Here is a 22,395-nt window from a genome sequence, read left to right on the forward strand (position 1 = left end):
TACTCTGTGATATTTACTAGTTACTGCATGGTAATTGAAATATTTACCATAATATATGATTTTTATGGGACATGTCAACAAAATAACACCCTCTACTACTACTACTACTACTACTAATAGTAGCTAACAAACAGTTAGATACAACAAACAAGATATAACCTCACAAATATTATGAGTGATCATCAAATCAGATATTTTGGATTTGAAGAATTTGTATTTGAAGTTTTATTTTTGGGACATTTGAGGGCAGCAGAGACAAACTAACTAACTAACTAACTAACCCTAACAGTTGTCTGAACAGAAAGATCAATTCTTAAGTAAATTACATTAAATACCTGCAAGTATTTACAGTATTTAATAAAATTAACATTTAATAGCATGTAAATGTGTTTCTTGATTCATTTATGTATCTATTTCTGATTGTGTCAGTTTATGGTTGGAGAAGGCCTAATATCATAATGTAATAACAGCAGAATGAATACTGAAAAAGCTCAGGTTGCGCTGAGAGCATTTGATCAGTGACACCTTCATCTGCGACTGGACTTAAACTCTATGAAAGTAACAGAACAACTCTGAGGCTCCAGTAGACTGACAAAAAAAACGATGAAGATGCTAAGGGAACGATCATGAGCCGCTACTTTTTTTTTTGGTAAAACTTTGTAAAGCCGTAGTCAGGCGATTACCCTCCACGCGATCATCATCATCATCAAATACCTCCCTGACATTAAACATGACCCTTTCAGCCGCCTTCGATGACATTTTCTGCTAATACTATCCTGAGTTTCATAGTGATGGGAAAATCTATGTTACTCAAGTAAAAGCACACAACCGCGCAACGGTATTTAACCAATTCAATCATGTGTTATTGATGCATATGCAACCGAAAAGACCTGTCTAAAAGCTAGCATATTGATCTCATTACTAATCAAAAAAACCTCATTACATCCTGCTGACTTTTTTGTGTGTTGTGTATGTTTGTAGACAGTCAGATAATTTGTCAGTGCAGTAAGCAAAATGTCATGGCAAGTGAAATATATTGATATTGTCTTCAAAATAAATCTCCTCATCTTACAGAGATGAGAAATTTTTGACTAGAATTTAGAAAGACAAAAAGAAAAAAGAAGAGTCCGCACACATCAGCTCCCGTTTGTGCATATATTTGAGGACATCACAACCAAAAAGCAAAAAATATATGCACAAAAAGGGAGCTGAAGTGTCCGGACTCCTCTTTTTTCTTTTAGTCTTTCTAGATTGATTTTGAGTCCAGCACCTGTTTATGGGATGTGCGCGACTTCTCTACTTTTGACAAGAATTTAGACTAATATTCTCCTCAAGGTTCTTTTGCAGGGGAAATTCAGTGTTTGCAGCTCTCCAGTGTGTTATTTAAGTCCTTATCGCAACATTAAATTAAATGGACGCTGAACACGTCTATAGTTAGCAGAAATTACTCAGCCTACACTTGAGGCTGCAGATGCAATCATTCCTTCTCCCTTCTATATTCTCTCCGTTTTGACTCCTTTATCATTTTCTCTCACATTTCTGTTGGCGTCTTAAGACTTCTTTCTCCACAGTAACATGCCCCCCCCCCCCACACCATCGTCCTCAATCTCTTTGACCTTTCTTACATTTCTCTCTGCAGTAAGACAAAGAACCAGGGCCTTGCTGTGCCCACACAGTTTTTCCTCCCCTCATTTTCACACACACTAACACAAATGCCAAGGCCACTTACAGAGTGATGCTCTGAATAGTGCATTTACACTGTATCTCACTGACTGTGGGGAAAAAGCATAGGAAATAATTTAAAAGTAGATAATATAGTTAGTTAGTGTTTCAATGAGCTTTTTAAGCAAATTAACGGAAATGATGTTGGCATCCACTTCTCTCTGAGGACTCATTCACTGATCTGGTTTAAAACAGAGAGAGTTGTCCTCACAATGAATGTGTTTAATGGTAAATCATCCAGCGGGAGGACAGAGCCGAGGCTCCCTGACACGCACATCCTGACTGACCAAAATCAAATGAGAGACTCAAAAGCACAGCGAGTGAATACCTCCACCAAGGCTACATTTTAGTCTTGGACTATAATGAAAGCTGCAAGCAGATCACACTGAAGTGTATTAAAACAAAAAAAAAACCAAACAAACCCTGCAATTTCCTTTTGCAACCAGGTGGCGCCATGACTCATCTCCCCCAAATTTTAATGGATTCGTCATCGGCCCATGGTTTCACCCCTCCACCAAGTTAAGTGAAAATCCGCCTCATTATTTCTGCATAATCCTGTGGACAGATAAATATACGCAAGCTAAAACCTCCTTGCGGAGGTTTTTGTAATACATAAAACAAATGCAGGGCGGCACGGTGGTGCAGTGGTCAGCACTGTTGCCTCACAGTAAGAAGGTTCTTGGTTAAAGCCCCGGCTCCAGCACGGGATCTTTCTGTGTGGAGTCTGCATGTTCTCCCTGTTCCTGTGTGGGTTCTCTCTGGTACTCCAGCTTCCTCCCACAGTCCAAAGACATCAAAAGGGGACGAGGCTGACTGATACTCTAAATTGACCGTAGGTGTGACTGTGAGTGTGAATGGTTGTCTGTCTATATGTGTTGGCCCTGCGATGGACTGGTGACCTGTCCAGGGTGAACCCCACCTCTCCCCCGAAGGCAGCTGGGATAGGCTCCAGCCCCCCAGGACCCTTCACAGGATAAACAGTAGAAAATGGACGGATGGCTGGTTACATTTTCTTTTGGAATGGAATGGATGGACGGATGGAAAACAAATGCATTTTGGTGCAATGATAAACTGAGTCATAGATGAATCAATGACCAACCCACCATCCTGACATGGTGAAGTCCCGGTACAGCATCCTCTTCCCCACCTCCTTCCTCTGCACTCTCCTGGGGAACTCCAGATGTGTGAATTCATTTCCCAACAACTGGGGCTGCATGTAGGCCTTTGATATTAAAAAAAGAGACAGAAAAAGGAGACTGACATGCCCGGGGGATAGGAAAAACAATTCCATAGTCTATTAAGCTGGCAGAGTAAAAGAAGCAACAAGACTAAGCACAGCTGATGTCTCAACAGGAGGAGAGGTCAGCTATGCTAATATCTGACAGCTGGGCTTGCTTAAAAGAAGCTGATGAAGGCTTTTTTCTCGTACCAGGAACTGCAATCGCTGTCTCTCTGACTCTGGTGTGAACTCTGCTGACATGGGGATGACGTCCCCGCACCGGATAATGATAGCTCTGAGGGGAAAGAGCAGACAAAACAAGCTAATTTTAGCTTGTAGCTGCTGCTGGCTGCAGGGCACGAAAAGGTGAGCAATATGGAGGAGATGGCTCAGTGTGTGTGTGTACGTGTGTGTGTTGGGGGGGGGGGGGGTTGGTCATCGTTGTGTGTGTGTGAGTGTGTGTCACTGTCATGTTTGTGTGTGTGTGTGTGTGTCTCTCACCTGCTGTCACCAGCGTTCCCAACATAGAGCTTACCAAGCAAGTTAACCACAACCAGAGCAGTGCAGCCTCCGGAGATGTTGTAGACTGCCCTCTCCTTTTCTATTTGGACATCCTAAAGAAACACACACACACACACACACACACACACACACACACACACACACACACACACACACACACACACACCCACACTACTTTATTCTGATCACAGTTTAAAATGATCATAGCCTTCAAAAAGATTTTCCCATCATGAGGTAGACAGTTTTTACATAAGAACTCGATAATGAGTAAAATAATTCCCTGATACTTGAAATCCACTGTGATGCCGTTATTAATTATGATCTGAAGTTAATGTCATAATGACTCCATCCCCTCTAAAATCCAATTACCTGAAAATAACTTCTACACAGGACTTGTAATTTACATTCTGTCAAAGGAAACGCATGTTTAAAAAAAAGGAACCATTTCCAGCCACTACTGTTTAATCTTGTTTTTAATCTACTCCAGTGACTGATAGCGTCCAGTGATAATATGATGCTCCTTCTACCAAGGTCTGGGTGAATACTTGAATCTGATTGGCTGTTGAATGTCCATTGAAAGTATATTTGACACCTTTAGTTCAAACTGCCGGTTCACCTTCTAAAGTAATGTGCGGTCTATGTGTAACCATAGCAACAAGGAAGTTACTGCTTATCACCGTACTACAAAAATAAGTGACTTTGACACGTCTTTTAAACGGTTTGGAGAATAAAACCAATTTGATAACTGGGTTTCGGTTGAAAATGATTTCCATCTGTGAAAATAACTCTGAAGATCTCTGTGGAGGCCCAGCTCAGGCCCGCACCTGCCATCATCCATTATTCCTGATGATGGACACCGGAGTGAGGCAATTTCCTTAATTTATCTGAGCTACATCGACTAGTAGGTTGATTTTAAGCTACTGATTTGATACGAGGTCATGTTGCTGATTTATTAGTCGTTCTGTGAATTATTTTGTAGAGGAGAGAAGGAAAAACTGGAAAACACAATAAAAGAGTGTCGTGTTTGTCATCATCATTATCGTCATTTATAATTATTGCACCTTTAGTTATTTTCTTCTCTTGCCTCGGGTATCTGTGTTGTAATGTTGTGGAGGAGTAGCTGGTTGCCTAGGAATCAGCTAATGTGGATCCTGATGCTAATATAAAATAACCATAATGAATTCATTCATCAGGAGTGTCGCCGGTCAAGGGACAACACAATGAAATGGGAACTAAAAGGATATAATAGAAATTTTCAAGAGACTGCTGGTTATTATACCAGTTAATTAACTCAGATTAATTTGATGCTAATTAAACCACAAAAAAATGATTTCAAAAACCAATTTTCATTAATTAAATGAATAATTAACCTGTCGCTGAATTAATCAAAATAGCAACATGGATGTGAGGCGAGCTGCTCACGTGTAGTTTAACCCTTTCCTGCTCAGTGGCTGTAATGTTGGCACCTAAGAGGACTTCAATTGCATAACAGAAGCAGCGAGTTATTCTGGGAGAATGGAGAGACCCTCCGGCGCCTCCTTTGCATCTCTTTGTCACCATCAGTCACGTGAGAGGGCCCAAAAAATGCTGGCAAACGCAGTGAGTCCATCCATTAACATGTTTTCTCATGAGGAACGTTCACCCCAGCTGGAGCACATCGCCTTCTGCTACTCAGCTGACAAACTCCATCTGATTACAACTGTGTGTGTAGATTAATTTTAGGTGCTCTGATGAGAGATGCTCTGTGTGTGTGTGTGTGTGTGTGTGTGTGTGTGTGCATTGTGTAGATAAATATCAGTGTACATTTGTGGATCCACAACAGAAGTGGTGTGCATCTGAGTACAATATGTGTGCAGAGGGAGGAGGTGCGTATGTGTGTGCGTGTGGCTGGGTGCGTGAAACACACACTCATGTGGGTGTGTGTTTGTATATTTTTGTGTATTTCAGATGGTGTGTATGTTTGATTGGATGCTCGTTGGCATGGACTATCTTTCTCTTATTCACAGACCCCCCCCCACACACACACACACACACACACACGCACACACACACACTCTGCTTGAAGAAGCAACACATTTCCCAAGAGACAGGGGGCATGAGGGTGTATAGAAGATGGATACCTCTCTGTGTGCTTGTGTATTTCCTGAAGTGAGAGTCTCATGGTGTCCCCTTGTGGACAATGCACGTATAGCAGGTGGGCCACAAAAGGTCATTCACATTAATTAATAGGGTTTTTCTGTTTTCAATTTCATTATTAACCATGAAATATTTATTTGGGGATGCAAGGAACCTCAATTGATGTTCAAACCAGCTTTGCCACAGAAGAAGAGGGAGCTGAACAAGTTGCTGAGACTCGTCACCTGGAAGCTACAAGTCACGTCCAAGAAACTCTTTTTATTTGCATTAAGCCCTTACGCATAAAAAAATATATAATTAGTACATTTTCTATGATTCCAGCTGTCTTCATTTACTGTTATTTACTGATTGTATGAATACTTAATTTATATTACAATCCTCAGAAGCATGGCGTGATGTGACGGCAATCGCCGTGGCAGAAAAATAAATTGTAGAAGATGGAAAACTGGTGACACAGGTAATTAACACAGATCAATCATTTTCAGCGGCGTTGCAGTTTCATTTGAGGGCAAGTAGGACACCTGGGAAAATCATGGGGAAAATGTATTGAAGCTGCTTCAGTGCAGCGAATCAATACCCACCACCATCATTCCATTTATATCCATTTATGTGCATGAATGATTAAATACTACTAACTGCTGTATTTCTCCGTGTCAAGACTGGTGACTTGTCCCGGTTCTCCAGCCTCCTGACTAACGGGCCATGATGGCAGCTGGTTTATAACTGGTGTGTCCTACTGGGTTTGTTCAGTCCTGTCTGTTATTCATTAACAGTCAACGGCACGTGGAAGCTATTGAAACAAAGAAACAAATAATTATGAATTATGGATGAAAATATCAAACAAGAAGCACTAAAATTATACGAAAAGAGAGGCGTCAAATGTAATAATAATAATAATCATAATAATAGAGTATTGATTTGGAGTCACTAGATCACATGACATGGAACTATGTTACATTTAACATATAAAATGTGTATTAAACTAAGAAAAATCGATTAACCAAACGTGTCATTGATGAAGAAAGGTTAGGTAACACAAGTTTTTGAAAAGAAACTATAATGACATGAAATGAAAACAGATGTTGCTACGGAAACCTTCATGAATGTATTTCATGTCAAAATGACTGCTGTTAAAAAGGCCTATTACTTCGTACATATTAACAGCGGTATGTATTTATTAATCTTTTCTTTGACTACGGTTTAATTATCCCAATGCATAATTACCCCTGTATATGGCCTTGATATGGCTCAGTAAAAATAGTTAATTACACATTGCCACCTAGTGGTAAAACAGTGGAAGTAGCAGGATGTACTGAGTGACAGTATATTTTAATGAGGCTGATCTGCACAGCCCTCCATCAAGATCTACTCCACACTGTAATCTAATCTAATCAGCACCTCTTGAGGGAGATCTCCAGCACAGTTGTGAGCTTCTTGCAAAGCCGACTGATCACTTACTGGGTCTCTTCTAACCTGTTGGCATGACCAGGTGGGTGGGGTTTTATAACAGCATTTACATCACATATGTCGAGTGTTTCCTCATCGTCATCAGTACTTCATGACTTTTTTCCCCTTCTTTTCATTACTTCTAGTTGTGTAAAAAGTCAAAGTCAAAATGTCAAAAATACTCCACTAGAAGTAAAAAGAAAATTCTTAATTTTAAATACATAAATAAATGAAATAAAATATTCAAGTATACTTAAAGTACCAAAAGTAAAAGCACTAATTAAGAAATTAATTGGTGGAGACGTATCAACAGTCAACATTTCGCCAGGTAGTGGAGTTTATCAGGTAATAATCAACAGGAAATCCTGTTTTAAAAGGCACTTATCTTTACCAAGTTAATGTTTAATCAATAAGATATATAGTAACTCTACACACTGTGAAACCACACTGATATCAGGACAAGAAGGATGACTTTAATTCCCGAACTCAAGTCAAGATCATTCCTCTTTCACAACACCGCGGGGGATAAACATAACAGAAAGTGTTTACCAAACCCTGATGTTGAAACTGAGGACAGTGACCTCTGACCTCCACCCCGTCCAAGCCTGCAAGGCAGCCCAAACTGTTTTGATTGGCTCCGGTCTTGATCTCTTGGCCTGAGTATAAGCGCAGTGTAAGTTTGCCCTGAGAGCAGAGCCAGATGGGGAGTAAGAGTGACCTGCAGTCGCTTGGAAGGGAAGAGTGGATCAATGCTCCTCCTTCCAAGCCTCAACTGACTCCATGTGCTTTCAATTTGAGAAGAGAACACGCAAAGGATGGATTTTAAAAGGAATTCTCAGTGTGTAAATGCGTGTATTTGTATGTTGTTGGCGAGTTCACTGAATGTGTGACCTCACCTCAACCTTAGGTGACATATTAACCCTCTGAGCATGTAGGTGGACAGCACAGAGGTGAGTCACGCTAGTGTCAACGTTTTTTTTCTTTTATATTTGTCCCTGCAATAAAAGTCGACCTGAGGACACCCGCTGCTTGTTAAGAGACTTTTATGGTCACCGTCTGTAAGGTTTGTCTTTGTTGGATTTTTTGAAACGGGATGATAACACATTGATACTTGTGCAACGTCTGCTCCTCTCTGTAAAACAGCAGCAGGAAACTGAGAGAGAGGGAGATTTCCATTTCACTTGGCTGGTTAAATACCATCAATCACAATTCACTGGACCTGACAAGTTGTATGAGTTAGTGCAATATTATCCAGAGATATCAGGTTATCAAGTATGTACAGATGGAGAGACCACCTGATAACATAATGCCTCTAGCCTATGGCAATAAAACGGAAACAGAATATCATTTCTTTCTTTTAAGGCTACACCTTCCTTCCAAATACTGATTGTTAGGCCACTCAAGGTGGGTCCCATTAAGATTGAAAACCTCCCAGAAATCTCAAGAAACATGTTTTTTTGAAGAAAGGTCTGTCCCAAAGCTCTGCTTTGGTCCACACTATTCTCCTCCACCGTGTTTGGTGAAAAATCTATTTATTTTGATGCAATCCTGCGAAAAAGACAAATCATGGTGCTCATATTACCTCAATAGTGGCAACAAGGACCACAAACAAATGTTTAAGGCATGATGCACTGATGCCAGACAGCATATCAACCTAAATACAAACTGTCAGATTGACAGGATTGAGTGTCGTACAGAAAACTGCCATCTGATCCTTTTAGTTTTCGAAGCACTGAATGAAAATCTTTGAGAGTTAAAGTTGAAACTTGTTTGCCTAAAAGTCATCAAACTTTATCGAGAACTTTGTAGCGTGTCTCTTACCATGTCTTTGAAAGCATTCTCAATGGCTCCGATCACCAGACTCTCGTGTGAAACTTTCTTCTCAGAGAAGAAGCGTGTGGGCGGGGTGCTCGGGGATCCCGGAGCTCCTGCGGCACCTCGGAGTGATGCGGCTCTGGTAAGGGCACGTTGGGACGTGGGGGTGAGATGTTGACTGATGGTCTCCTCGCCCAAGCAGGTTGGGGGCAGGAGGTTTGACGTGCAGAGGATCTCCATCACCTCTTGAAGGTGCAGGGCGATGTGGTGATGGAGAAGGCGAGAGGCCACAACCGCCGCCCCAGACCCAGCGTGGCCATCAAATAATGCCCAGTAGTGGAAGGTCAGGTCTTCAGGGTTGTCCTGGGTACAGATACACACGTCAGTCAGCTGTGTCACAAGTGATCTCTGTAGGAAAGCTGGATAAAAATCTACATTCTTCTTGAGGAGTTGTGAAATATTTCAGTCAGCAGAAACATTGCTGAATATTGCACAGTATTTCTGAGTATCTCCTCGTTCATGTTAAATCAAAAGCAAAAGTCACTTTAACTGCAACTAGAAATACACATCACGGTTTCATTCCTCATTGAAACATTCTAAAAAAAATCATAAATAATCATTTTTACGTCTAATTCATAATAATAAATTAGTCTTTTAACAGGTGATTTTTTTTTTTTTTTTTTAAGCCCCACATGTCGAAACATAGAATCTAACAATAGAATCTGAACCGGCCTCAAAATAAAAACTAATGCGTCATGGACTTTTGCACCCAGTGTGAGGACAGTTCCTCGAGGAGTTCTCTGAGTTATTACGTAAACAAGAATGTGACAGACATACAACCTCAAAATATGACGCCTTCGGTCCTCAGCTGTGCTGTGCAGAGGCATAAAAATACTGTGATGACTCATCATCCCTTCATCAGTATTTCAGGATAATCTAATGCTTCCTTTCTTCTTGCAGCACTGTGATAGACTCCTGTGATTCCTAACATGGTGGCCGGGGCCTGCTGAGAGGTTTCAACATGAACCTTAGTAAGTGGAGGGGGGGGGGGGGGGAATTAAATTAGAAAGTAGTCTTCTACGTTTAGAGAAAATTCGTCAGCCCTGTAAACCACCTCAGTGAATACCAGCAACATGAGTCCCACAGCTAAACGTTTGAAAGACACTGTTTACTGTCTCAGTGACCGGAGCAGAAATCTATGTTGTCTGAACAAGTTAAACCCACATTAAATCTGTCCCAAATCATGGCCGACTGGCAATAAGAAGCTGTACTATTGGGGGGGGGGTTAAGCCGATTCGCGCAGATGTCACGAAAGTCTCACAACTCCCCCAATATCTGTGTGAATGCTCCTTTCTTCTGCATTTGAAGCAGGGATGCAATCATTGTCATTGAAGTCTTCTGATCTGAACGCACCGGAGTGTTGAAGCGGGTCTGCTGTAATATTCATGTATGCTCTGGCATCAACATTTCAATGCGCAGGATTTAATAGACCCGCCATGATGCACCGTGTGCTTCGAAGCTTGTGTGATCTACAAAGTAACGTCCGGTTCATTCATTGCGCCCCTGTAGACCGCCACCCTGAAAAAAAACCCCCGCCGATCTATGATGGTGGTGTTGCTCGTTGTTCCGCAGCCTGCTGAGGTGGTCGACTCTCCAGTGTGAGCTCACACACACCCTACGTCTTCACACACAGATTATGCTCTCATTCTTCCTCTTCTATGCAGGGCTCCAGAGATTCTAACGTTAATAAGACAACAAAACACACTCGTGACTTTGAAGGCTTTCTATGCGTCTTAAAAACACTGGTTGCTACAAGTGACCGAGCAAGTCTTCAGACGGTCTCGTGGATATGAAATTCTTCAACGTCAAAAACAGAAGAAGTGTGATGCGAGTTGTGATGGCGTCCAAGTCTTGCATCTTTGCTGTTGCTCAATCACAGCGGAATGATAACTTTGTACTCCTAAAGATTAAGTTTACACTTTGCAAATCAAGAAAGTGGGCTTATTTGTGTAGATAACCTTGAAAACCAAAAAAAGGGCAAATCTCATAAAATAGTGTTTTGCCGCACAGTTCATTTTTAGCAATAATCTATGATTCAAAGTAAAACTCTGATTGTTTTTTTGCCCCAGGAACCCATAGAGATGCTAACTTCCATGTTGACCTTCCTCACCTGGGTGTGAGACTTGTGTTGCACTTGTTGTTGGGTCAATGACCCAATCGTTCAGCTCAGAACCGCTGAGAACGTGGACTGATTTGCTAGACAGAACCAAGGTTCAGAAAATCTTGAAGGGCATTGGTTCAAGACCCTGCATCAGTTTGGCGTGATGGGGCATGAGTGTAGGTCCTTGCTAGCACCTGTAAATACACCGTGGTGCATGTTGGTGCTCAAGCATGAGCCTATGAAGGCACCACAGACGAGCAGAAACGCTCCAAACTGCTACTCTCACTGGCCTTGTACCACTGCAGTAGTGAGTCATGTGGTACTTGCATGAGTTTGCTGTGGGCTCTCAGTGGGCCTGAGTAAAGAACTGGTGGGCTGAAATTCTAGCAGAAGTATTGGTTTATGTAACCGTTAGTTGTCTTTGGAAATTAAATTACGAAACACAGGAAAAAACTTAGATGAAACAGTGAGATAGTACAGGAACCTCAGAGCGCCAGCAGAATTAGAGGTAAAAAAAACAAAACACCAACAACAAAAAAAAACAACAGGCAATTGACATCAATTATTTCTTGGTTTTCCCAGCTTGGAGGCAATAAAGGGAATGTTGTCAGGAAGAGAATTAAGAGTCTGAATCTGTTTAATCGCCTGATGAACAGCAGTGAGCTTCCGTGTCACAACTCTGTAAAGACTCCTGCTGTTTCAGACATAGGGAAGGAAGCCTTGTTGAATTAAAAGCCTGGGCTTTTCATAAAAGGTGACTCACTCCTTTTACATCAGGAGGACAATTCCCTATTATTCCGATTTTAATTAAACCGACAGTAACTGATTTTTTTCCCCAAACAATCGTAGGCAGCAGAAACGAGCAGTGATCCCAACACTGACACATCATCCATTTCTACATTTGTGTGCATGTTTGCAGCGAGTTCCTTTTTCACACATCCAGCAGTTATAAAGCAACATTAAAGTTCATTCGGAGTTCCTCCTGCTCGCTCGCTCTCCCTCTCTCCTCGTCTTTTCTCTAAACATTGCAGCCTGCTGCGACTCTCAACAAACACCATGGATCGATGAGCTAAAGTCGCACGTCACAAAGCCGAAGTAGGAGCTGAAACTTGCTGCAAAGCTTTGTGGGGCGCTGCAGATTCGGGTGACGATTCTCTAGAAGTTCGTCATGTGGCACATCATAATAAAGAGTATTGATTACATCTACTTCAGGGAAACAATACTTGTTCTGTAAAATTTCTCAGTGCTTTTAATTGCTCCAAATAAAACAATATGGAATTAAAAAAAAAAAATTGACATTCATCTTCTTCCAATCATGACACATTTTGCTCCTATTTCAAAACTTCCTGCGGTCGTTACATGAGTCTGTGTGATGTAACGCTAGCAAGCTGTACCACAACATCTTAACTAGGGGGATTTTGCTGACCTATTCCAGCCTCACATTGTGATTGGCTTTCTAAAGCAGCTGAGTGTTCAGATAGTCTTAATAAAGGACATGACACTCCTCATTTACCCTTACCAGGTTGTCCCTGAGGCCCAGAGCCTCTCCGTTAGGCAGGGAAGACCTCCTGCGGGGCGTGGGGTTCCGGTTGGGTGTAAAGCTTCCGACAGGTCTCTTCTTTACCACCAGCACCTCACAGCAGGCTTGGTCCTCATTTAATGTGCTTTTTCCTGCATTGATAACCCTGTACAGAGAGGGTGGGGGCAAAAAAGAACTTCAATTTTACAGTCCGTGTCTGAATACTGCCCCAAAAAGTGTATTTAGAAGAAAACGGCATCACTTTTTACTTTCTGTTTCTGCTTTCAACAGAAAACCGACACGTCTTTGATATCTTAATGAAAAATGACGTGACTAATTTTGCCATCTCCTGTCATGAATTTTTCAACCAAGTGTTTCAAGAGAGAATTAAAGCCAACAAATGAAATACTGTTGAATGCTTGTTGACATGAGAGGAAGTCTCGCCTCCTTCCCATAGGTCTAATAAAAATAATCCTAATTGGTCCTGGGGAGGAGCTCCTCGGCCCCCAGCTAAGACAACACCATGGGTTGCACAAGTGACAGGAAATTGAGCAGACCATCACTCAGAAAGATTGATTTTAATTGCTGTTTACACAATGGGCTTTCTGCCGCTTCCTCATTCTTGAAAGTAATAATAGCACAGGCTCCCTTTTGGCTGTCAATGCAAGTTTAGAGAAACACCTCAGCTGCCCACAGCGCTGCTCCTTCAGAATGCATATCTACGGATCTCTAATCATCCGGAGTACTGCGGCAGAAATCAGTTCATGGCAGTGATATCATCACGATAGCTATTGAATATTTGAAGAAAATAATATTCGTGCAATTAGCCAAATTCAACTTGCACGATGTTGGAGAGTACACCAGAAACTAAGAATAATAACTGCTCGAGTTAGAGCTCCAGTAGGTCATCTAACCGGCCCGCTGTCATTGTCCCAGAGCAGATGAACCGGGGAAGAATCGATTTATAGACGGAGTGTTTTGTCTGGTTGACCTTTTAGGTCCCTGTCAAACAGCGGACTTGAAGTTTAAGATGATTTAAGAGAGACACGACATCTCCCAAAGCTGAGACAGAATGAAGTTTGTCTCCTCGCCTGTCCAGAAATATTTCACCTCTGCACACACCATGACGACCCCCACCCACATGAGTGCAGACCTCCAGGTTAAATGCTGCACTGGGACCACAGGAACATGCCAGGGGCTAATCTGAGGCCAGCTGAAGCACATCTAGTCCAAGGGCCAGCAGCATTATCACCTAGACTGACTTTGATTGATGATGTCAGTCGGAATAACAAGCTTACATATATGTTGAAAGTTCAGACTTACACGGATCAACTTTTTTCTAAAATCATAAACATAAGTAGCCAAATAAATATTTTTATTCCAAATGTATTAAGCTGATGTATTAGCTGAGTTTGGTTTTTTTTTTTAAATCCCTGGTTGAATCATAGTAAAGCAGCAATGCTGTCCTTCCTTCAACTCTTGTTTCTTCAGTTCGTGCAATGAATCGAGGCCACAAACTCCAGCCTGTCTGAGACCAAAGCACTGCAGGGAGCAACGTTCATTTGACCCCGCGAGTTCACTAGATTAAGACTAGCTGAGCTTTCCAGCCTTTCATCTTTGGAGAAAAGCCATCCTCTCCCCGAGGCCTCCACAGTATCCGACACCAGACCTGTCATATTCAGTTACCTCCTTTCAACATTTGAGACAATGGCTTGGCCTTAATTGCACTGTCAGAGCTGCAACGCTAACTGAGTTTTCCCTGGATTCTCAGCATCCATTCACCCATTTATCATTGACTTTCCACTTTATTTTATAGTTTAAAGTGTTTTAAGTGTTATAGCTGGAAGTGGAATAATCTGTTAAATGTTATAAATGTAGGTTATGGCCAATGTTCACACTTGGGTTATTTGTACTTGCTGCGCACTCACACAACCATCTTTAGATTCTGTTGCACCGTCTCACAGCAGATCATCTAGGATGATAAATTCGATCCTATGACGTGATCACGACAGCCTATTGTTTTTGCTGCAAGCTGAAGACACAACAGCGTTATATTGTTTCTTCCTCGTAGCAAGGAGCTTGTCCATGGAGCAGAGAGAACACAAAGGCATGTGCTGCATCATGTGATAAAGCGCTGGCGAGCTCTGGGTGTATTAAGTGCTGTTCATGTGCTTCTTCAAAGCAAAGTGTGTCACTGATCGATTTATTTAACTGCTTGCAATGGAACGAAAAAAAAATACTAAAAATGTAGAGGGAAAGGTTTAACTAAAAATAACAAGAGGCAACATAAAAAGATACCCGTGCTTCAATCTTGGAAATGCTTGATGCAGGCAGTGACTTTGTTCAGCTACTTTCTGCTTCACATTCTTTTGACACATAGTAACGAAGACTTTTCACCTTCCAACTCCAACTCTTACACCTTTTTTCTTTGACACATGAACGTCTGCTTACCAGCAGACTAAACATCCAGAGGTGCTGCTCCTGTTTACCTTGTAGACATGTATATTGATTAGGGATTGATTGGACTGGAGCTGAGTTTGCATGACGTGTCACAGGAGTAAGTAGGTGCGCAATAAAACCTTGTCACAATTCATACGACTCGTAATCCCTCGGTAACACAACACTCTTGTGCTGAGATGTAATTCATACCCTCCTTCCACTGCTCATACCCACGTACATGCAGGTTTTTTTAAACACTGGCAAACGTGCCAAAAAAAGCCAATTGCTCCCTTTCCCTTTCGTTCAGCTTTCCCATTGCAGACAAAAAACAGATGTTGGAGAGTGTTTTTGGCCAGTGGAAGGAGGTTAGGAGAGGAGACAGGAGGAGTGCATTTTGACTTTTTTGCTGTTTCTTTGCTCTTTCATCAAAATTGGAGCTTTTGCTGTCAATCCTTGGATTTCTCCTCATGCTGCAACCATTTGCATGGCATGATAAGGGATAGCGTGTTATGTACACTATGTGTACGTAACTTGCTTTGCACAAATAACTGGAGACAGGCGTGCTATGTAGCAACGTAGCTAAAACTCATGAGACGGCCCTCTGAGGTGTTGTGAGATTCACTGTCTGCAAATCACTGTGCCCGCTGTCTCATGTTACAAACACACCCCCAAAATTAATTTCCTTTCAGGTACTGGCACCAATGTAAACTGTGAAGGCAGGCAATGTCCTGCACTTGACTTGAACTCAAGACAACAGTGTCTTGAGCACAGAGGTTACACCCCTTGGAGTGTCTCTTTAGGAGTCAAAGGGTGAGATTTACTCTCTCCACAGAACTTTATTTGCTCGCTAGAGTTACATCGAATGTAACATTCTACTGTAGCAAGCTAGCTGCCTAAAATGTGGCAGAAATGCACCACCGACTAACTCGGTTTTGCAGTACCTTTGCTAAAGTGAGGCCTGACAGTGTGCCGAAAGAGATGAAAGGGTGACCCACGCCAGAGCAACAAGCACTCGCTGATCCATCCAAATGATCATGCTCACTGGACCCGACAGTGCACCCACCCAGACACGGTGCAGCTAAATCCCCCTCATAAAGCAGAACTGCTCTTCCTGCCTCCGCTGGGAGCAGATCAGGATGGATCACCCCAGCAGTCTCCGAGTGGCCTACTTATCAGCAAGCAAGGGTATGAAGGAGAAAACCCCCAAACAAAGAACGGCTGAGCAATTAATCCTGTGAAATCATACATGCACTTCTATGATTCCTCCTATTGCTGATAGTGATAATCTTCAAATATTGACATTTATGGTCTGGATGTTAAAATATAACGTCAAGATGTTTCAGAAAGTAACTGCCTTGCAAGTAATTTTTGCAACGTTTACCAAGATGGTCAGGAATTCCCTTCAAACCATAATTTATGACACCAAATCAAAGAATACCTTTCATAAATACTCTTGTTACATGGAACACTTTCACCACATATCAAAAATTTTTCTGCCCTGATGTGTAATCACTCAGGCTTAGTTTGACCAACGCTTCGTACCAGCACATTTGATGCACATAGAGTCAGGTTCTGATGTTAGCCTTGTTGCCTCCACAACCAGTGAGATAAACAGATGTGAAAGCATGGAGTAAGAGCAATAATAACCAAAGTAAAGGTGGAGTGCATTCTTGGAGTTGTAGGATTTATTTATTTTACCTTTTGAAACTTCGCAGCCCCTTTGCTCTGTTTTCTCTGGTCATGTGACACCAATCATATCAAACGCTGCCTCACTCTCTCTGTTTGTGATGACCATCAGCACCAGTTAAAGTGGGTTGGATGTGACTGCCAAGCTTACAGATGCACTTATTTTTGAGTGGATCTGTTTGGATCACATCATCTCATGACATCATGACATAAGGGCTCGGGTTTTCTCCGCTGGCAGTGAGATTTTACTACCACGAAGCCTGCTGGTAAGCCAGCTGTTGACAAATCCTCAGTATGGCTCAGCAGGCTGGCACACACACACACACACACACACACACGCACGCACGCATGCACGCACACGCACCTGGCAGCAGCATCAAATCTCTTCATGAAGTAGGGCTCCTCACTGATCCTTCAGACTCATACGTCCCATTTAAGTTAAAAAAAGAAGATCTAAATAAATTGTGCTCTTTGAATTATAAAAAAAAAAAGTGCTAACTAAAAGGGCTCAACTGGGACTGTAGATGAATGGGAGGTGGTTTGTACAGACAGAAACAAATTCAAATCCTCTTCATGCGTTTCTTGGATTAAAAATTCTTCATGGCAGATTACACAAATGGGCACGTATACATCATCCCGTCTCCGGTTAAGGCAGAATCTGGAAAAGCGAGCGAGATTTTACAGGAGCCGAGATGATTTAGATCACTTCCAGTTTGTCAATGCTCGTTTCAAAAATGAATTCAGTATATACTTTTGACTAATCACAAAAGACAATGTTATTTTCAATTACAGTAAATCTGACGGGACGTTCACGCTGCAGCGTTGAGATTTGCTCCGGCTGATCTGTCATCAACAGAACTGACTGAGAAATCGTCGTTAGAGCGACAGCATGTTTGTTTGCAATCTGGAAAACTATGTGGGGGGGGGGGGGGGGGTGACAACAATGCAGCTCAAACAGCTTAAGGTCCTCATGGGTCCTCATGTACAGTGAGGTCACTGGATGATATCATCCGAGTTACCAGGAACCAGGATGAAGGAGCTGAGGGGGCAGTAAGAAATAGGGAGGGGGCAAATTCCTATTTCTCTTTGTCCGTTTATACAGTGAAATATTATCTGTTACTAACATTTCTTGGTCTTGCAGTTGGCAACATTTGGTATAGTAACAAACAATTCCTTCCATTTCTGTTCCATGTGTTTGGGTGTCATGGCTGTTATATTGTATGACATCATATTTAGGGCAGTTCAGCCCCTAATAGTAGGTTTATTGATATTCATTGATTCAATCAATCAGCCTCCATATGGCTTCATAACACCAACATTCTTTTCAAAATCAGCTAAAACATGAGTTTCACAGCAGAGGTGAAGCCAGTATTTCACCGTGTGTTCTTGCAAAGTTCATGGAATCCGAGCATTCAGGGTGATTAAGAAAAATGTAAAATGATGAGATCGCTCTGCTTCTTCATTTTGTGGATTACAACAACGCAAAAAATAGAATGACGGGCAAAAGTTCTACAACCACAGAAAACAGGACGGCCGAACACAAGTGATGTGCTTGGTTGTGTACTGGATACTGTTTGTTGGGGGGGGGGGGGGGGGACCAAATCAAGTAAAAACCTTCCAACGTTTTATGGGAAAACATAAAATATTATCCATTAATTATCGAGAAAATTTCAAGCAAACTGTGGATAACCCCCCGCCCCCCTAAAAAAAAGAAAGCGCTAATTTGGTGTGTTTCCATCAACTGGTTTGGAGCATGGCTACAGCAGAGGAGTAGAAGAAGAAGAGACGTCTATCAGACATGGACACTGATAGAAATCCTGATGAATTAGAATTGTTGTCCAGATATGAAGACAAAGATCATTTCCTCATGAGGAAGATGACGGGGAAATGACAGCCACAATGGTAATGTTTGAGTACGGCACAGTCCATGACATTAGCGTGTTAGCAGAGGTGTGTAATAACAATCACTGCCAGAAGGTGGAGACAAAAGTCCAGCGTGATGACTTTAATGATGTTGAGAGAGACAAACAATGGTGTTCAATTGTTGTAACATCAGTGTCACGTACACGGCTTCCCCCCTCCTCTGTGTTTGGGTCAAGCAGGAACGAAAGTCTACCTGACTGAAGGAAGCACCTCTAAATTCTGATTGGTTACCACTGAAATGTGTCACAGCCCACCCACTGTAAGACAAGCCCGTAAAAAAATGTGTTCAAGTTGGTTTTTCACTTTTCCCTGACATTATTAGGTTGCTGTTTTGCTCTCTTGTTGAGCAGGAACAACAGGCAGAGGTCTCGTTGAAGCTCAAGCGTGCAACAAGCAGGCCTGCAGACGACGTGCACGTCTAGACCGAGTTCACTGCAGGACGTCCAGGTCTGAAACAGTAGATGCAAAGAGACGTTCACGCTGAACGTCTGGAATATTCGATTAAGCAATTAGGCAAAAGGAAGTGGGCCCTCCACCATAGCATCCTTTCAACAGCATGAAGATAAGAAATATGTCAGAGGGAAATGCATTTTTTCCTAGTGAGTTTAGTCTAATCTGTCCCCTCACAGAGAAGGAAATGCCTCGAAGACCCAACGGTCACCTCTCCAGCTGCGAGTGCGTCTCCGTATCCACCAGGCCGTGCTCTCGGGTGGAGCATTCTTTTGTATGAATGTTAATTACATGAAATGAAATAAGTTTTATTTGAATAGATCAGGGGTAGTTTTACCCCGAGGTTCCCGCTAAAGCACTAAAAACAGTCAAATATGTCACTGAGTCTGCATTGTCTCACGTTCTGCCATATATTTTTGCGGTGTACTGCAAACCGCCCACATTAAAAAAAAGATCTCCGTTCTTCCCCAGCCGAGCTGCTGCACTCACTGTTTATGGCGCGCCGATCTAAAACACACCACGGTCCGTTTATAACGGCCTCAGCACGAGCATGAGGGGAGCCAAATGGATCGGACACGCCTAAACACAAGACATGACATCAATAATAGAGCAGATGATCTCTGGTCTGGTTGGTCTGTCATACAGCTGGATGACGGAGCTAAACTGACAAAGTCAACACTGCAAGAGCAAATACTGGAAACCTGCTCTCCTTGAATCGATCGCTGTCTCTACCATGGTCTAGGGAATATGGTGTTTTTGCCAGAAACATGTACAGTTCATCCACTTTGAATGAGGGGAAGAGCAACAGCGCTCCCGCTTGCCTCATAAGCACAAATAAAACCGGATCAAAGTACAGTTTACCGACGATTTCCTTGTGTGAATAAACAGTGTGCACCAAAAGTGAGGTCACAGTGACATTATTCTAACCAGCTGTGTTCAGTTTCATACATAAACACATCGTCATAATAGGTCAGCGTCCACGGACGCTATGAGAGAGGGAGAAAAGGTCAAGAAAAGACAAGACGACCGAACGATTCTTGTTCATCCTTCAGGCCGAGTGAACATTTTCAATTCTACTTAAGAAAATAAGTTCAGGAAAATGTTCAAAACCTACATGTAGAACTGCAACAACTAATCAGATGATTTATTAGCCGACTGAAAGAAAATCAGCCGCATCCTGTTGTTACAGTTGTTTAATCATTTCAGTCTTTTCTGAAGCAGAAATATCAAACATTTGCTTTCACCAAACTCTGAAATATCAAGATTTAATGTTTTTTAGTCATTTTTGACAGAAAATCAAGAGTCTGAGGGATTTTGACTGCTGGATGGACAAAAGATGTAATAATATTTCTGCTGATGTCGATCAAAAAGTGGAGTCAGACGACAAATCCCTTCATCGTAACCAGTAATAGCTTATCTTTCTATAATATTAAATTACGCTATGCTACTGTTTACATGCCACATCAGGACAGAGAACTTGGGATCAGAAATTTGTTGAAATACAAAATGATGATGATGATGATGATGATGATGGGGTTGACATGCGATGATTTAGAAAATAGTGCTTCATTTAAGATGGGGAAAAGCATTTTCTATGTAGTGGGAACATGTTTTTAATGTATGGTGTGATATCAGTGGGCAAAAGTCAGCTGATGCTTCTCATTTGTCAAATTCCCACTGTTTACGTGTGTTTTTTGTGGTGTGTGCAATAACTGAGTATCACAGAAACTCATTTTTATACACTTCATATCAGTAAATATTGGCTTTCAGCTACAGCGGTTATAAAATATCAGCATATGGTGAAATATTGTTGTAATTACAACATCATCACATCAAGAAATAAAGGTTGTAAATCTTTCTGTTGCTATTTTCTCCTCTATGGAAGCGTGCACCTTCATGACAGTGTGATTGGTGGAGGCATGTTTTTATGTCTCCTGGTTTTCGCCTCCCATTGGAACGTAGGGGCAGGTGTTGAGAGAGCACACTCCGATACATCAGCAGAGGAAAAGGGCTTGTTTTTAATTCAGCACTGATGGTAAACGTGTCTGGTGTTTATTCTTCATCCCCAGACTGCTCTGGTCCAGGCAGGAGGATGCTGTTGCTAGAAAAGATGGACGCATACAGGTTACTCACTCTGCGTAGCCGGTGGACCACGGCAGCCGCTTGGTCTCCTTCAATATCAGGATCGGTCTCGCAACATGATCCGCTGAGCATTCGATCTCGTCCGGGGACAGCCCCAGGAACTCCGGTCTGCTATACGGGAATTTCAGGGGCAGATCCGAGCCGCCGTGATGGTCACCGTTGGAGCCGCCAGCCATCATTCCGCCCATAAAATTAGCCACCGCCGACTTCACCCGCGTGAGCATGGTGGTGCGGCAGCGTGGTTCCGGGGGATGCGGTTGTCTCCCGCCGCACGGCGACTCAGGTTAGCGGCGTGAAAGGCAGACGCACAGTGGCCGTAAAAACTCATCCGGTGCTCCCTCCGTGAACGCGGAAATAAAAGACACACACTACTCACACACACACACACCCACACACAGGCAGGCAGCGCTGCACACTGGTCATGTGACAAACCGGTTGCTGCTGGTGGATTTGGTCGCACTCTCCGTGAGCAGTCTGTTGCCAGAGCTGGAGGTCAAAAGGTGCGTAATCCGGGTTTGACGATTACCTCCCGCCGGGCGAGGTGCAGAAGAGAGGACCCTCGCACACCACACAGAGACACACAATCCTGCTAATAATTGCATTCATTACACTTAATGTAACACTCAGTATGATAAAAGGGGGGTTGTTTCTAAGACTTTTTTTTTCTAAAAGTAAATTTTGGACATTACATTGTTTCTCATATAATGAGCACACACACACAAAAAAAATCAAACAAAGGTTATTTTTTTCTCAGTATTTTTCATAAAATGTAAAGAATTTCCTTGTAGTATAGGACAGGAAATTATAATTTTTGTAAATTTGAAGAGGGAGTATAAAATAATTACAACTACATTTTTTTAAACAAAAAATGCTGTAACAGAGCAAATTATTATGACACAAACTGATTATTTTAATGTCACATGATCTCAAAAGTAGAGATATCATCAATTTAGAAGTAATACATGCTGATATTATATTTACATATATATATGTAAATATAATATTTATTAAGGTTAAAATATGGCACAACAGAAAACACACTATATATATATATATATATGTATATATATATATATATATATGTATATATATATATATATATATATATATATATATATATATATATATATATATGTAGTGTGTTTTCTGTTGTGCCATATTTTAACCTTAATGTTGTAGAATTGCATTGACACACCTAATCAAAAATGGTTGTAA

General features: G+C 41.9%; 1 protein-coding gene across 1 annotated transcript in view; it reads right to left on the reverse strand.

Moving 5' to 3' along the window:
• Positions 1 to 21,625, reverse strand: part of ppm1h (protein phosphatase, Mg2+/Mn2+ dependent, 1H) — a 32,624-nt gene extending 10,999 nt beyond the window's left edge. Inside the window, exons 1-6 of the mRNA XM_086209514.1 lie at positions 21,172 to 21,625; positions 12,541 to 12,706; positions 8,867 to 9,223; positions 3,443 to 3,555; positions 3,152 to 3,236; positions 2,826 to 2,944 (exon numbers count right to left, since the gene is read on the reverse strand). Of these exons, the coding sequence (XP_086065640.1) occupies positions 2,826 to 2,944; positions 3,152 to 3,236; positions 3,443 to 3,555; positions 8,867 to 9,223; positions 12,541 to 12,706; positions 21,172 to 21,404 (1,073 nt within the window). The 5' untranslated portion in view covers positions 21,405 to 21,625. The remainder of the gene's footprint in view (positions 1 to 2,825; positions 2,945 to 3,151; positions 3,237 to 3,442; positions 3,556 to 8,866; positions 9,224 to 12,540; positions 12,707 to 21,171) is intronic.
• Between the last annotated feature and the right edge of the window lie 770 nt (positions 21,626 to 22,395).

The sequence above is a fragment of the Aulostomus chinensis genome, chromosome 7 (assembly GCF_037954235.1).
Source record: "Aulostomus chinensis isolate RoL2024-O1b breed Wild chromosome 7, RoL_Achi_v1.0, whole genome shotgun sequence".
Classification (NCBI taxonomy): domain Eukaryota; kingdom Metazoa; phylum Chordata; class Actinopteri; order Syngnathiformes; family Aulostomidae; genus Aulostomus; species Aulostomus chinensis.